General features: G+C 49.0%; 1 protein-coding gene across 7 annotated transcripts in view; it reads left to right on the top strand.

Moving 5' to 3' along the window:
• Positions 1-4,262: 4,262 nt before the first annotated feature.
• The window catches only part of ERICH1 (glutamate rich 1), a 45,394-nt gene continuing 35,419 nt past the window's right edge, over positions 4,263-14,237 (top strand). For 6 of the 7 annotated variants that reach the window (XM_057505035.1, XM_057505037.1, XM_057505033.1 and 3 more), the window contains exons 1-2: positions 4,347-4,383; positions 13,630-13,776. In XM_057505035.1, coding sequence (XP_057361018.1) covers positions 4,362-4,383; positions 13,630-13,776 — 169 coding nt within the window. In that variant the 5' untranslated portion in view covers positions 4,347-4,361. Of the gene's footprint in view, positions 4,384-13,629; positions 13,777-14,237 lie in introns of all 7 variants that reach the window. The other variant, XM_036898231.2, reaches the window with a different exon arrangement.

Here is a 14,237-nt window from a genome sequence, read left to right as displayed (position 1 = left end):
TTGTTTACTTCGTGTCTCTGTGTCACATTTTGGTAATTCTCACATTTCAGATGTTTTCATTATTTCATATTTGTTATGGTGATGAGTGATGAGTGACCTTTGATGTTACCAGTGTCATTGTTTTTGGGCACCATGACACATGTGCATATGAGATGGTGAACCTAAGGAATACATGTTCCTTGTGTTCTGGGTGCAGACATGGTGGCAACAGTGAGAGAGCTAGAATTAGAAGTGGAGCCTGAAGATGTGACTGAATTGCTGCATCACAGGATCAGATGTTAGCAGAAGAGAAGTTGCTTCCTATGGGTGATCAAAAAAAAGTGGTTTCTTGAGATGGAATCTACTCCTGGTGAAGATGCTGTGAAGATGTTGAAATGACAAGAAAGGATTTAGGATGTTACATAAAGTTAAGTGGTAAAGTAGTGACAGGGTTTGAGAGGACTTTTTTTTTTTGAAAGAAGATCTACTGTGGGTAAATTTCTATCAAACAGCATCGCATAGTACAAAAAAAATCATTCATACAAGAGAGAGCCGATGAATGCAGCAAACTTTATTGTTGTCTTATTTTAGGGAATTGCCACAGCCCAGCCAGACTTCAGCGATCACCACCCTAATCAGTCAGCACATCCCCACGGAGGCAACACCTTTCCCAGCAAAAACTGAGGGAAACTCAGATATCTTTATAATTAAGGAGTGGGCACGTTTATTTTTGACATAACACCAGTGCACACTGGAGACACTACTGGGTGGTGTAATCATAAACTTACTTGCACTAGGAAACCACAGCGATGCATTTGATTCATTTTATTCTGATATTTGCTTTGTCACGATGGCCTGGAACTGAAGCCACAGTATCTCTGTGGTGTGCCTGCACCTTCATTGGTTTTGAATAGCAATGAGATTTTTAAAGAACATTTTGGCTGTGATGAGAAAGGGTGGAGGTGGCATGGGCATGAGGGAATAAGCATGGGATCTTGGAGACCATTAAAATGCCTGGAGAAGTCCTAGTGAGATGAGGAGGCTGCACACCAGACCGTGCGGGCCAGACACGCAGCAGGTGGGGTCCACAAGGTGTGCTGCCCTGGGTGCATTACAGGGAGTGGGGGTGCACAACACATTGTGCCTGGCTCTGCAGTTGGGCAGACAGTGCCCTGGGAAGTGGGGTGGCACATGGATGCTGGTAAGGGTGCCCTGGGACTGCTGACACCGAGGTCCCCGTGCCCTGGGACTGGTCACCACAAGATGGGTATGGAAGAGACTGGGCCACAGCCCATTGAAGATGACAAAGGGGAGTGGACTTTGGCATTGAGAAGTTTAGGGAGAAAGAGGCTAAAGAAACAAGGCTGGAGGAAAATACATGCTCTCTGGGAACATTGTGGTATAAGGTCAGAAAGGCCAGGGTAGGCTTGCATGCTGGCAGGAATGTGGAGGGAGAGGGCTGTTAGAAAAAGCATAAAACCTAAATGTGATTTATTCCCACCAGGAGGTTTAAATATTTTGGCAGTAAGGTAGTAACAAAGGGCCACATGGTGGAAAATATGCCAGGAACCTGCTTAGGCTGAGAGTGGGGGTGGGGTGGGGGAAATCCCTAAGGGCCTGGCTATACCTGTTTGAGTTTTTTAAACCTACCAATGAAATTAAGACAAATGTAAGAGAAGGCCCAATGTGGATATAATTGGCTTAGGCAACATCCAGGGAAAAAAATGTGAACCCTATAGTACTCAGCCAATTAGGAACCAGGGGAGGGACTCACGTACTAGGGAATAAATTATTACTTAGCACCAAGCCTCAGGTGTGCCTGCCCACCAGACACCTGATCGTGTAAGACCGCCATTAAAGCCTTGCTCTGCTGTTCTCTTTGTCTCTGTGTCCACTTATTGAGTTGGACCAGTGAGTGTGTTTCTCACATGGACCACGAGTGCAAGACACAGCCTAATCAAGGACATTATTTCAGCATGAATTTCCTCCTCCTCCTGCACCATTCATTTTTTAAGTAGATTTTTTAGAGCAGTTTTATGTTCTCTGCAAAAAAGAGCAGAAAGTACAGAGATTTCCCATATGTGCTCTGTCCCCCACACATGCACAGCCTCCCCCATTGTCAAGGTCCCCACTCGATAGGACATTTGTTACAACTGATGGACACATTACCATCACCCAGAGTCCACAGTCTACATTAGGGTCACTCTTTGTGTTGTACATTCTGTGGGTTTGGATAAATGTGTAATTAGTGTCCCCCATTATAGTGTCATACAGGCAGTCTCACTGCCCCGAAACCCTCTGGGTCCCACCTGTGCATCCCTCCCCTGGCTCCTGCCAACCCAACTTACTGTCGTGTCTCCATAGCTGTGCCTTTTCCAGGATATCACAGAGTTGGCATCACACAGCATGTGGTCTCTTCACACTGGCTGCTGTCAGTGTTGTGCATTTAAGGCTCCTCCATGCCTTTTCCTGTCTTGACACCTTTTCTTTTTATTACTGAATATCCCACTGTCTGATGTATCAGAGTTTACTTATCCATCACTTACTGAGGGTATCTTGGTTGCTTCCAGGCTTTGGCAATTATGAGTAAAGTCATGAACATCCATGTGTAGTTTTTGTGTGTACGTGTGTTCAGCTCCTTTGGGTGAACACCGAGATGAGTCTAGACGGTATTGTGGGAGTGCTCACTACCCTGCATCCACACCAGCAGTGAGAGCTCCTGCCACCCCATGTCCTGGCCAGCACTGGGTGCTGTCGGTGTTTCTGGATTTGGGCCATTCACGAGGTGTGTAGAAGTGTCAGTGTTTCAGTTTGCATGTCTCTGATGACATAGGCTGTGGAGCATCTTTTCATGTGCTTATTTGCCATCTTGCATCTTCTGTGGTGAGGTGTCTGTTAAGGCCTTTGGCCCATTTTTAGTTATGTTTTTGTGTTCTGTTACTCACTTTTCAATCTCAAACTGTCCAGGTTCTTCAGCACACAAGTCTGCTGTGTGGGATGTGTTGTGTCTTTTAACATCCTGCAGCTACTGCCTCACTTCCCAGTCCCAGAAGAGGGTCTGCACTCAACGTCCTCAGTTTCTTCTATTGAATTCCCATCAGGCTTTGCCTCTGCCCAGTCAACAAAATCACCATGATCAGGCCACTAATAGCCGGCATGGGATCCATGCATCCACGAGCAATCCCTTCAACCTGCCAACATTTAAGACACTTGCTGGGTTCCAGTCACACTGGGTTCGTGCTGCTCTGCAGTCACCCGGGGGTCTCAGGAGCACGTGCCTCCCCCTGGCCAGAGCCCCTCTACCTGCACCTCACCAGGCCTGGCTCCCCAGAGGCCTTCCTGACACGCCACTCTGAAACCACACCCCTACTCTATTTTCCCCCCAGCACTCATGTCCAAGTGGCATGCCATCTGTCACGCCACACTTTCTGTCCTCAGCAGACCACTCATGGAGGTGTCTGCAGCATCTGGAACATGCCTGACGCAGAGCCAAGAGAGATGCTTTCCAGAAGTGAGGTCAAGGAGGGGGTGTGCTCTGGACAGGACAAGGGAGAAAGACCCCTGGTGGACAAGGGCCCTTGCAGTGGGAGGACACAGTTCCTGATGGCAGCCTGCAGTCTCCCTTCCTCCTGTTTTCTTTCTGCCCTAGGTTTCTCAGCCTTAGCACACCGGGCCCCAGGTGGTTACTGAGCAGGCCCCGCCCACTGCTCCCATCCCTGCAGACCAGGCACCCTGAGGGGCGGTGCTGGGACCCAGGTGACACCGCGGGGGATCATGGAGTGACACCACTGCAATGCCCCCTCAGACCCCTTTCCCCACCACCCCTCAATGACCCCTCCTGCTGAACTCTCGCATTAACGCCCCCCACTGATGCGCTTCTGCTGATCCCTCCCACCGACAACCTCAATCTGACCCCTCAACTGAACTCCTCCCACTGAACCCCTCCTACTGACAGACCCTCGCTGACCATCCTGCTGGTCCCTTCCGCTGACCCCCGCACGGAGCCCTCCCCATGAACCCCTTCCACTGACCATCATCCTGCTGACCCCCTTCCGTTAAGCCTTTCCACTGACTACCCTCGCTGACCCCCTCCTGCTGACTGCTCTCCATGACTCCCCTGGGCAGCCGAGGGTCGGAGCTCCAGCGGGACTCAGTCACTTCGCTCTGAGCATGCTCGGAGCACTAGCTCCCACTGGTCACGCCCACGTCACCGTTAGAGCCAATCGTGAGTTGGAAGTCTGCTGATTGACATCTAGGGGCAGAGACCGTGTATCCGGCTTGGGCCTGCCTGCCGTTGTGGGCGGGCCCAAGTGGGGCGAATCAGGAAGCTCCGCAGCCCTTCTGGGTCAGAGCTGGGGTCGAGTAGGGGTCGCGAGACGTGCATGGCGGCGTTGCGGAGGCACGGTAGGCCGGGAGGGGCGGTGGCGTGGACTGGGCGGCGATGAGAGACCCTGCCCTGGCCCCAGGCCCACCTCCCACCTGACTCCAGTCCCCACGCTCCGCCGGACCTCAGCCCCTGGACCTGCCAGTGTTGGCTCCCCGGGGCCTCTTGTGGGGCCGAGGGCGGGTGGAACCCCTCGGCGGGTGTGGCTTGCGGGGCTGGCGGTTGCTCCAGGCATCCCCGGGATCCGCAGGCTCAGCCCCGGATGCCCAGGGGGCCTGGCTGGGGGCAGCAGGCTGGGGGACCCCCAGAGGGGGTGATGCTCCCCGGGCTGGAACTTGCAGCTGGCCTGGCCGCTCTGGAACTGGTTTGCCTCACTGTAAACAGACAACAGAGCCGCCCCGAACCTCCTCTTCACCGTGAAATGGACTCGTACTCTACCTCCAGCGAGTGCTCATTAACCCATAGTGGTGTTTTCAGCCAGCACCACAGGCAGCCATCCGCCCTGAGGGGTCAGCCCGGCCGTGCCTCAGAACTGAATGTCAGAAGATTCGGGGAGCCCTCGGAGAGAGCCTGCCAAGCAGTAGCTCCCCCTTACGCAGTCATCCACATAGGAATGAGAAAAGGGAAGGCTTTGTTTCCCAGTTTTACTGAGCTGTGTTGACACACGATGCTGCGAGTTTACACAGTGACCTGACGTGGGCATGTGCTGCGAATGATCAGTGTGCATCCATCCCCTCAGAGAGTTAGAAAGAGATGTTTTCCTTGTGATGGGAATTGTTTAGGATTTACTCTTAGCAAGCCTCAACGTGGCTACATGGCATTGTTTACTGTAGTTGCCACACTGTACATAACATCCCAGGAGTTATTTATTTTATAACTGAACTTTGTACCTTTTGACCCCCGTACTCCAATTCTCCCTCCTCTGGTAACCGCCAGTCTATTCTCTGTATCTGTGGGGTTTTAGGTTCCACACACAGTGAGCTCATACAGCATCTCTGTCTGACCCGTGTCATGTAGCATGTCACCCTCTGGGTGTGTCCACGTTGTGGAGAATGGCAGGATCTCCTTTTCTCTGGCTGAGCAATACTCCACTGTGCGACTGTCCTGGCTCTTGTGAATAATGCTGCAGTGGACACAGGGGTGTCTCTTCGAGCCAGATTTTATTCCTTTCAGGTAAATCTCCAGAAGTGGAATTGTTGGGTTGTAAATAATTTGTGGTGTTCTGAGGACCCTCTGTACCGTCTTCCACAGACATTCCCACCAGCATATGAGGATTCCCTTTTCTCCACATCCTCACCAACAGTTATCAGTAGCTGGAAAGGTAGATGGTGGTATCTCCTCGTGGTTTTGATTGGCATTTCCCTGATGATCAGTGAGGGGAGCATCTTTTTATTAACTGTTGGCCATCTGTATGTCTTCCTTAGAAAAAGACCCATTTACTGCCTCTGCCCATTTTTAGTGGGATTGTTTTGTTCTATCGAGTTATATGAGTTCTTCACATAGTTTGGATATTGGTCCCTTACCAGGTGCATGCTTTGTGAATATCGTTTTCACGTTCTGTAGGCTGCCTGTTCATGTTGGTGGTGGCCTCCTCTGCCGTGCAGAAGCTTCGTAGTTTGATGTTGTCCCACTTGTTTATTTTTTGTTGTTGTTGGTTACCCTTTAGGTGTCAGATCCAGAATATCTTCACCCAGACCCATGCCAAGGAGGTTTTGCCCTGTTTTCTTCTAAGAGTTTTATGGATCTAAAAAGCAAAGGTTTCATTATGTTTCTCATGTTGTGGAACTGAGCTCTGATTTTTTTTCTCTAGGTTTAGAAGGATGACTGTGTTTTGGCCTTTGAAGTGAAAAGCCCAGGGGCAGCTATAGTTAATAAGCATTTCCTCAAAGTAAGAAAAGGAAACTAATTTCTCAGGAGGCAGAACATAGAGAAAAGTAAATAAAGCCCCCAACTCTGTGGCTCTCTTTTTAGGAAAACAATGAAGATGCTTCCCCTATTGCCTGAGACCCCCTGAGTGCTGGCTTCCTCTCGGTCAGCTTTAAAAACAGGTCATCTCAGAGACTATAATGACTTAATTTCTGAGCAGTCAGGTGTCAGGCTCCAAAGTGGACAGTAAAATTTCATTGTGGGCAGCACACTGCTTTCTCACAAGCCCCTGTGGGGAGGATCTGCAGACTGTGTGGTTCGCCGCCAGGTCCTTGGGAGCAGGCCAGCCCAGTGGCTGTCTCCAGGGTCTTCAAGGCTGAGGGTCCAGCTGTGTGCTCCCCGGCACCTGGCTGGAGGTCTTCCGTGCACATCAGGTGTTCTAGTTTACACTCCCTCTTTCTCTTCACACCTTCCTCTGATCCTTCATGTGTCTCTGATCCTTCTGAGCCAGGCATTAAACACTTTTCCCTATGCAATAAGTTAATAGGTCTCCTGTAATACAGTCAACTTTAAGGACTCTTCTCAGCTCATTGAATTGAGGTGAATGAAACCTTTTCATTGTTTCCTTCATTCAGGAAACATCTCTGAAGCAGGTCTCCTTTTCCTATTGGATATGTGACAAAACTGCCAAATAAAGTTGGGTGGTTCAGGACATTGCTGGAATGGCTGGGAACATAATTAGTAAGTCTCAGGAGGATAAAACCTAAGTGGGAAACAAATGATTAGTTTTATGTGTCTTCTCAAGATCACTGAGGAGCCCTCCAGCTGGGATCCCACTTAACCTCTCAGAAACACATAAGGGAGTTTTAGTTGGATGCAATTATAAGCACTTTGAATTTCGCTGAAGCAAGAAGCCAGGGCCGTTCTCTTATGAGATTGTCCAATGTGGCCACAAGAGAAGGCTGGGCAGAGGGTCAGGGAGAAACTTTATTCTTACGGGTCCTAGAGGCACGTGCTGGGTCTTAGGGTGTCAGGAGGGAGGATGCTCAGGGGTTAGGGTGGGGTGAATGGGCTGAGATAAGTTGCTGGGCCTTGGGCAGTAGGGTGGCCCCTAGTTGGCCTGGCACCTGGCCCAGGATGATTCAGGCAGAAGACCGTCCCAGCATGTAGGCAGATAGAGGAGGTGTGGCTGCAGGTGGATCAGATGGCACATCCCAGGCCCGCTTTGGGTGGGAGGGTCTCTCCCCAACCAGGAAGGGGCTTCGATGCCCAAACATCATCATATACAGAAAATTAAAATTGCATACAGTCCATGGTGAAACAGTGGGGTTATTGGGAGGATTAGATGAGGTAATAGACAAAAAACGCAGTGAGCCCTCCGCCATCCCCTCTGGGTGTGGAGGGGACATTGTGTGCAGGACTGGGGGCCAGGCACTAGGCTGATGGTGAGACTCCGCACAGATGACGGGGGATACCTGGTTCAGGGTGAGCAGATGTGTGCATGGCTTAGTGGCCGGAGAAACGGCCCGCACTGCTCTGGTTGGAGACCCCAGCACTGGGCGTGAAGCCTCATGGAACAGTGGTTCCTGCTGCGGAGATGGACAGGGACGGGGTGACATCAGGGACAGGGAACCTCCTGCTCAGGGTGAGGGGCACTGGCAGAGTCATGTAGAGGAATGGGAGTTTCTCGTCTGGTTCCTTCCCAAGTGAAAGATGGCCCTCTCATGCCACGGACCTGGCTCTGCCATCACGTCTCCTGTTCTTTGCATTGAATTCAAGATCTGTTGGATGAAAAGGCCGATATTAATGAAACTGGAATGAATAACAGTATGGGGAGTGCTGCCCTGGCCAGGCAGCACACCCCGCCGTCTCCTGGCTTAGCCTGTTACCATTCCTTACCATGAGCCATTACAGCCCTACGTGTGCTCAAATTGTTTCTGAATGGAAAATTGTACAGCAAATGCTGCTTAAAAAATCTAAAAGGGAATTTTTTGACAAATTTTGGAATATTTTTATTTTTGTTTAAGTGTTAAAGTTTTGGGAGACAATCAATGTTCAGTGTGTTTCTACTTAGGGTGATCACATCAAATTGTTATGGTATAAGATTCCAACTATGTCCCATTTGAGTACTATTTCTGGTCTTATTTTGAGTGCTATTTTCCTTTTAATTAATATTTCAGAAAGCTTGCTAACTGTTGCTTAAATCTTAGCTAATTATCTCTCACTTATAATTGTGTTATGAAACTCATTAAGAAACTGTTACTCATTGAATTAGCTCACTATACTGAACTTTCCTTGCCTGTGATGGAGTGCTATTATCAGTTTATTCCTTTGTTACTAGATTCTAGGCAGTGGTAAATACTTGCCTCATTATAAGGATAAAATGGGAAAAAAACATAGATTATCATTGTGGAGAAAGCTGTAGATAGGCTGCAGACACCTAGCTGGCACTGAAATGCAGTCTTCACTGAAAAGAGAGAATTGACAGTATCAGATTCAAGGCAATAGAGTAACCCTAAGAAAATTCAAATTTAAAGTGTTAAAGTGCACAGGTGTCAGGATGGGATAACTCTACCTAGCGTTTACTGAAATTGGGGAATTTCTGTTTTCTTTAAAACTGATTGGTGGGTGCATTTTGCTTTTTCCAGTGCTGTGTTTTAGAGTATTTCCTCTAAGGATGCCAGGCTGAGGGCAGAAGGGGCCCCCAGCAAGTTGGCCACAGGGAAAATTTCTATTAATGTCCATTTCTAGTCTTATTTTCAGTAGCATTTTTTTCTTTTAAATATGATTTCAGAGAGTCTCCTTTCAAATTCTAGATAATCATTTTTTTCCATTCATAAGTCTGTCAATTGGAATCTCTAAAAATGTATGTCATAAACCTATTTGTTCTATATGTTTTTCTCTCAAAATATCAAGAAGTCACATTTTAAAATTATATGTTATATACACAATGGAATATTATTCAGCCATGAGAAGAAAACAAATCCTACCATTTGCAACAACATGAATGGAGCTACAGGGTATTATGCTCAGTGAAATAAGCAGGCAGAGAAAGACAAGTACCAAATGACTTCACTCATCTGTGGAGTATAAGAACAAAGCAAAAACTGAAGAACAAAACAGTAGCAGAATCACAGAACCCAAGAATGGACTAACAGTTACCAAAGGGAAAGGGACTGGGGAGGATGGGTGGGAAGGGAGGGATAAGGGGAGTAAGGGGCATTATGATTAGAACACATAATTTGGGGGGGTGGCATGGGGGAAGGCCGTATAGCACAGAGAAGACAAGTAGTGACTCTATAGCATCTTACTGCGCTGAATGGACAGTGACTGTAATGGGGTAGGTAGGTGTGGGGACTTGATAATGGGGGGAATCTAGTAACCACAATGTTGCTCATGTGATTGTATATTAATGATCCAAAAAAAAAGCCAGGAAAAATAAATAAAATTATTTGTTAATATTTTAGTATCTTATTTTCCTGCAATTCTTCTGAGCATATGGTTCTCAGTTTTACTGTTCCCTACAACAGTTACCCTTTCAAATACAGTTATTGAACTAATTTCATTCCCCATGCCCCTGAATTAGCTCTACACATGTTTTTGTCCTCTGGGAGTCTTGCCTTTCCATGAGCTAATGGTTCATAGGGATGATAAAAGTTTTGAAATACTTGGCTAGAGAATCACGAGAATAAAGATCATTTCTGCCCTCATCCAGTATCAGAAAGCTCTGTAGATGTACAGGATGCATATACAGTTTTACCCCAATTTTAAATAAAGTATGTTGTGTACACAGATGTTGAGGAGAGTGTTTGTTACTTTAGGGTCAGAGAGAACTTTTTATGAAAAAGACATTCCTGAAATGGATGGGGTAACTTACTCAGCAGCCTGAAAAATCATGGGGTGCCTTTTTCCTACCACATATTTTTCATTTTCCTTTGCTTTTTTCAGACTGAATATTATAGAAGAAAACATTCCCATTTCCATTTTTGTCTGCAAGAGCCTTTTCCAGTGGAATGCCCAGGCTGCTCCTGGGTGGGCGCCCAGCTCCACCGCAGGAGGCCTGGCCCGGCCCGGCCCCGAGCCTTCAGCGCCACAGCAGGTAGAGGAGTAACTTCCTGAAATGCTGCCATTAACACCTTTGTTAAAAATGGAACAAACACCTCATTTTTTATACCCAGCTATTAGATTTTAAAACAAATAACTGCCCTGAGGGAGAGTGTAGAACTGAAGTTGACCACCAGCGACTGAGCATTCCCTCTGAGGTGTACATAGGGTTCCTCAGTTTCTCCTACGTGTCTAGTTTCCAAAAACACCTCACTGAAAAATGGTATTTGGTTTGTGCCTTTAAATTGAAATAGCAAGAGGCACAGTCCTCCCTGAAAATTACATCAGAAAAACTGGACTCCCCCAGACCGAGTCCCCTGCCCCCTGCTATCGTCGGATGGGTGTTCTACCAGTGGTGCAGTCCTTGCTTCCTGTAGCTCAGCTTTTCTGGCTGCCAAGAGCCGCACCCTCCTCTGCTATTTTACCTTCTGGTGATTGGTTTTTGATGGACGTCAGAGTTGCAAGTCACAACTTGCTTTCCTGCTGAAGAGGAGCACATCAGTTAGTGTGTGCTCTGACGGCCGCAGCCTGCCTCTGACCGCAGAGTGCTGTCACACGGTTCGCGTGGTGACACAGGGCTCCTGAGAGTCCCTGTGTGGCACCGAGTCACCTCTTGGCACCAGAGCACCCAAGTCTGCATGCTGTGGTGGTGTGCGGGCTCAGGAGGGCCTGGCACCCAGGTGGTACCACATTCCACAAAGTCTGACCTCTGATTTTAACATCTGCTGTGTTTATGGGTGATGCTCAGTTGGGCAGAAGCGAACATTTGAGTGTTCGAGCCTCCTTGCGAGCCCACATCAGGTACAAGCCGTAAGCAGTGGCAGATGCCCGAAGGAGTCACTCTCGCAGCCCAACACCCCAAAGTGGTGACCAAGGGGCCTTGGCTGTTGGGGACCCTTTTTGGAGTGTGTGCCTGGGACCTGGCCTGCGGGCAGGCAACCTGTCACCCTTGGGAGAGTGCTGGAGTCTCTTACCTGTAGCCTGAGGAGGGAACCTCAAAATCAGTGAGCTGAGAACCTAAGGCCTGGGCTGGCCAACCCCGGGCTACAGGCCCTGCTACTCTGTGGCAGCCCCAGCGGGCATCTTCTGAGACGCAGGTCGGGATGGCAGGAGTCAGGCCTGCCGGCCCATCTGGGACTGAAAACACCTGCCAGTGGTCAGTCACTTGTGGGCATAAGCTGGCTAATGTCATGACGGTTTCTGACGTTTTCTAGCAATTTAATGTTCATGTGATAGAAGTGGCTGGGCTTGACAGGGACTCAGCTGGTGGAGTATGTTCATCTGAGGCACCGAATGCCGTGTTGGTCAGGCTGTAAATCCAGTGGTCAGGACAGTAGATACTTCAGTGAGGTGCTCCTGGCCTTCGTATTACCCAGTCTGGCACTCTGGCCACATCTGCTCAGCCGTGGGAGTGAGTTACGGCCACAGGCGCTTTGTGCTCCATCCTTACCCCGTGTGCTCAGGGCCTCAAGGACTAGCCTTATGGTTAAGCAAACCTGTCAGATGACCAGTCCACTCCAGTGTCGGGGGGGGGTCCCCTTGGGGGCTGGGTCCATGCTGGGGTCTCCCTGGGGCGGTTCCGCATTTTACATGAGGAGCTCTGGGTCTGTGGGGTCACCAGCCAGAAGTGATCTCACCGATGTGTGTCACTGCTGCCAGCCCCAGCAGGTCTCCCTCCAGGCCTGTTTTCACGTAAAGTAGGGTGGCTGCTTGTGGCTTTACCTAAAATCAGTTCCAGTTTGTGACAATTCTGATTGGTTGATAGTTTGTAGATCAAGTCCATTTTATCTGCTTTTGTGTTCCCTAGAAATTGCCTCCTCGTCCTCTGGAATAGAACATTTTCCTCTCTGCTCTTAAAGGAAATGTGCATGATAGTCTGATTTTTCAGTGAAACTTTGGACTTCCCGTGAATGTGTTTTTGAGTGCAATGGGACGCTTTCTTTAGACGTTCCCCCAAACAGCCTGTCTCTGCATGACGATCCAGGCTGGGGGATGCTCCGAGGTAGCTCCCCGTGAGTTCACTCACGGAAGACTGGACCATCTCAGAGAGGGTGGTGTACAGGGTCCCGAGCTAACGAAGATCTTACAGAATATCGACAGTCAAAGCACGTGGGGATCTTATATTGACAGGGCCCGTGTACGTTCCCTGTTCAGCCACAGGGCTCCCCGCCCTCTAGAACAAGCTACCACCACAGCGCTGCACTCACTGGACGCTGCTCCTTGCCCACCGAGCCTTGGGGTCAGTCTGGGCAGCTTGACAGCTTGTTTTAGGAGGCCATTGGTGCAGGGAGGCCTTTTGTGTTTTTAAACCCAGATTATGTTTTACAGGTAGAACCACTGGCGTATTTCTAGTAACACTCTCAGGGAATACATTCTGAGGGCCGTGTTCCTGCGTGGGGCCTGAGGAGCCTCCCCACGGAGCCTCCCGGCCGCTCTTCTCTGCTCAGCCTCCACCTGTCTTCCAGTGTGCTGACCTTATGTCTTCCACACATCACCTAAGTGCCCCAGAGGTCTTGCTTCCCAGAGGTCTTGCTTCAGGCCTCCTGCTTCTGGCTGCAGAACTGCTGGTCACTCTGGGGCCCCCTTTTGATTTGTCCCTGCATTTAACATGGTTACATTCATTTCACTAACCTCACCCTCACCTTCTTTAGGAATGCTCTTGAGATTCATACCTGTTTGTTGTCCACACTTATATGGTGGATATATTTATTTATTTTGACACTTTTCCCCTCCAGTTATAGCAGAATGTGAACTAAAATAAAGGGAAAAATCTCTGTGTACTTGGTAGAGCCAGGCCAGCCACATCAGCAGGGTTTCCTCATTGCGTGTGTCAGTGTCCAGGGCACGGGCAGAGACCCCTCCCCTCCTCAGCTGCCCCACACACCCAGCTGGGCCCCCGGGCCCCACATGTGGGCTGATCTTGTCCAGGGGGCACTTGGAACCCAGGATCTCTGACCCCAGATCTGGAAACTGGTCATGTCTGTACTTTACACAGATGCCAACTGACGTAAGAACACGAGCAGGTAGGACAGACGTGTGCACCCAATCATGGCCACTGTGACCAGGCTGGCCCCTTCCCAGCTCTCCCATCCCCCAAGGGCAGCTGGGGGCAGCCCCACTGCTGATCCTCTGGGGAGGGGTCCTCTGATGGGCATGCTGGGGTCCTGTGGGGACTGTTGCTCCCAAGTGATAACATCAGAGTGTCTTCATTCTTTGTTGAATCCACACACAATTTAAATAAAGCTGTCCTGAGTAATTCTTTTATCTTTCCTTTTGTCAATTGTTTGCCTTTGTAGTGTTTGTTGAAAAAGTGCTGAAGAGACTTTTTCCTAATGTTCCATGTGGCCAAGAAAAGAAGGCATCAGTGACTTTAGCCTCCAAAAATCCTCAGGAGAAAGTAGAGCCTAAGGAGGTGACAGGCAGAATCACACCTCCCCAGACAGGTGAGTGGCTTGCAGGTGGCGGTGGGGGCGTCCAGGCTTTTGCCCTGGAGAGTGTGGCTCTGAACCTCTGCTGCTGCTCGGGATGGAGTTCTGTGGGTCTTGTACTGGGGGACCATGCAGCCTGTGACCTTTTGTGACTGGATTCTGTCGCGGACCATAATGTTTTTGAGGTTCTTCTACATTGGAATGTGTGTCAGTACCTCCTTCCTTTTGATTGGTGAATAATATTCCACTGTATATGAATAGGCCACGTTTTGGATGAATGGATATTTGGGTTGTTTGTACTTTTTGGCTATTGTCAGTAATGCTGTTGTGAACGCATGTTTGTGTGGCTATGTGTTTTCACTTCTCCTAGGAGTAGAATTGCTGGATCGTATGATCCTAAGAATTCTGTATTTAAGACTTTGAGAAACCACCAAACTGTTTCCACATAGGCTGCACCATTTTTCCTTTCCATTGTG

The sequence above is a fragment of the Manis pentadactyla genome, chromosome 7, assembly GCF_030020395.1.
Source record: "Manis pentadactyla isolate mManPen7 chromosome 7, mManPen7.hap1, whole genome shotgun sequence".
Lineage (NCBI taxonomy): Eukaryota > Metazoa > Chordata > Mammalia > Pholidota > Manidae > Manis > Manis pentadactyla.
The sequence above is the reverse complement of the archived record's forward strand: the minus strand, read 5'-3'. Positions and strand labels throughout refer to the sequence as shown.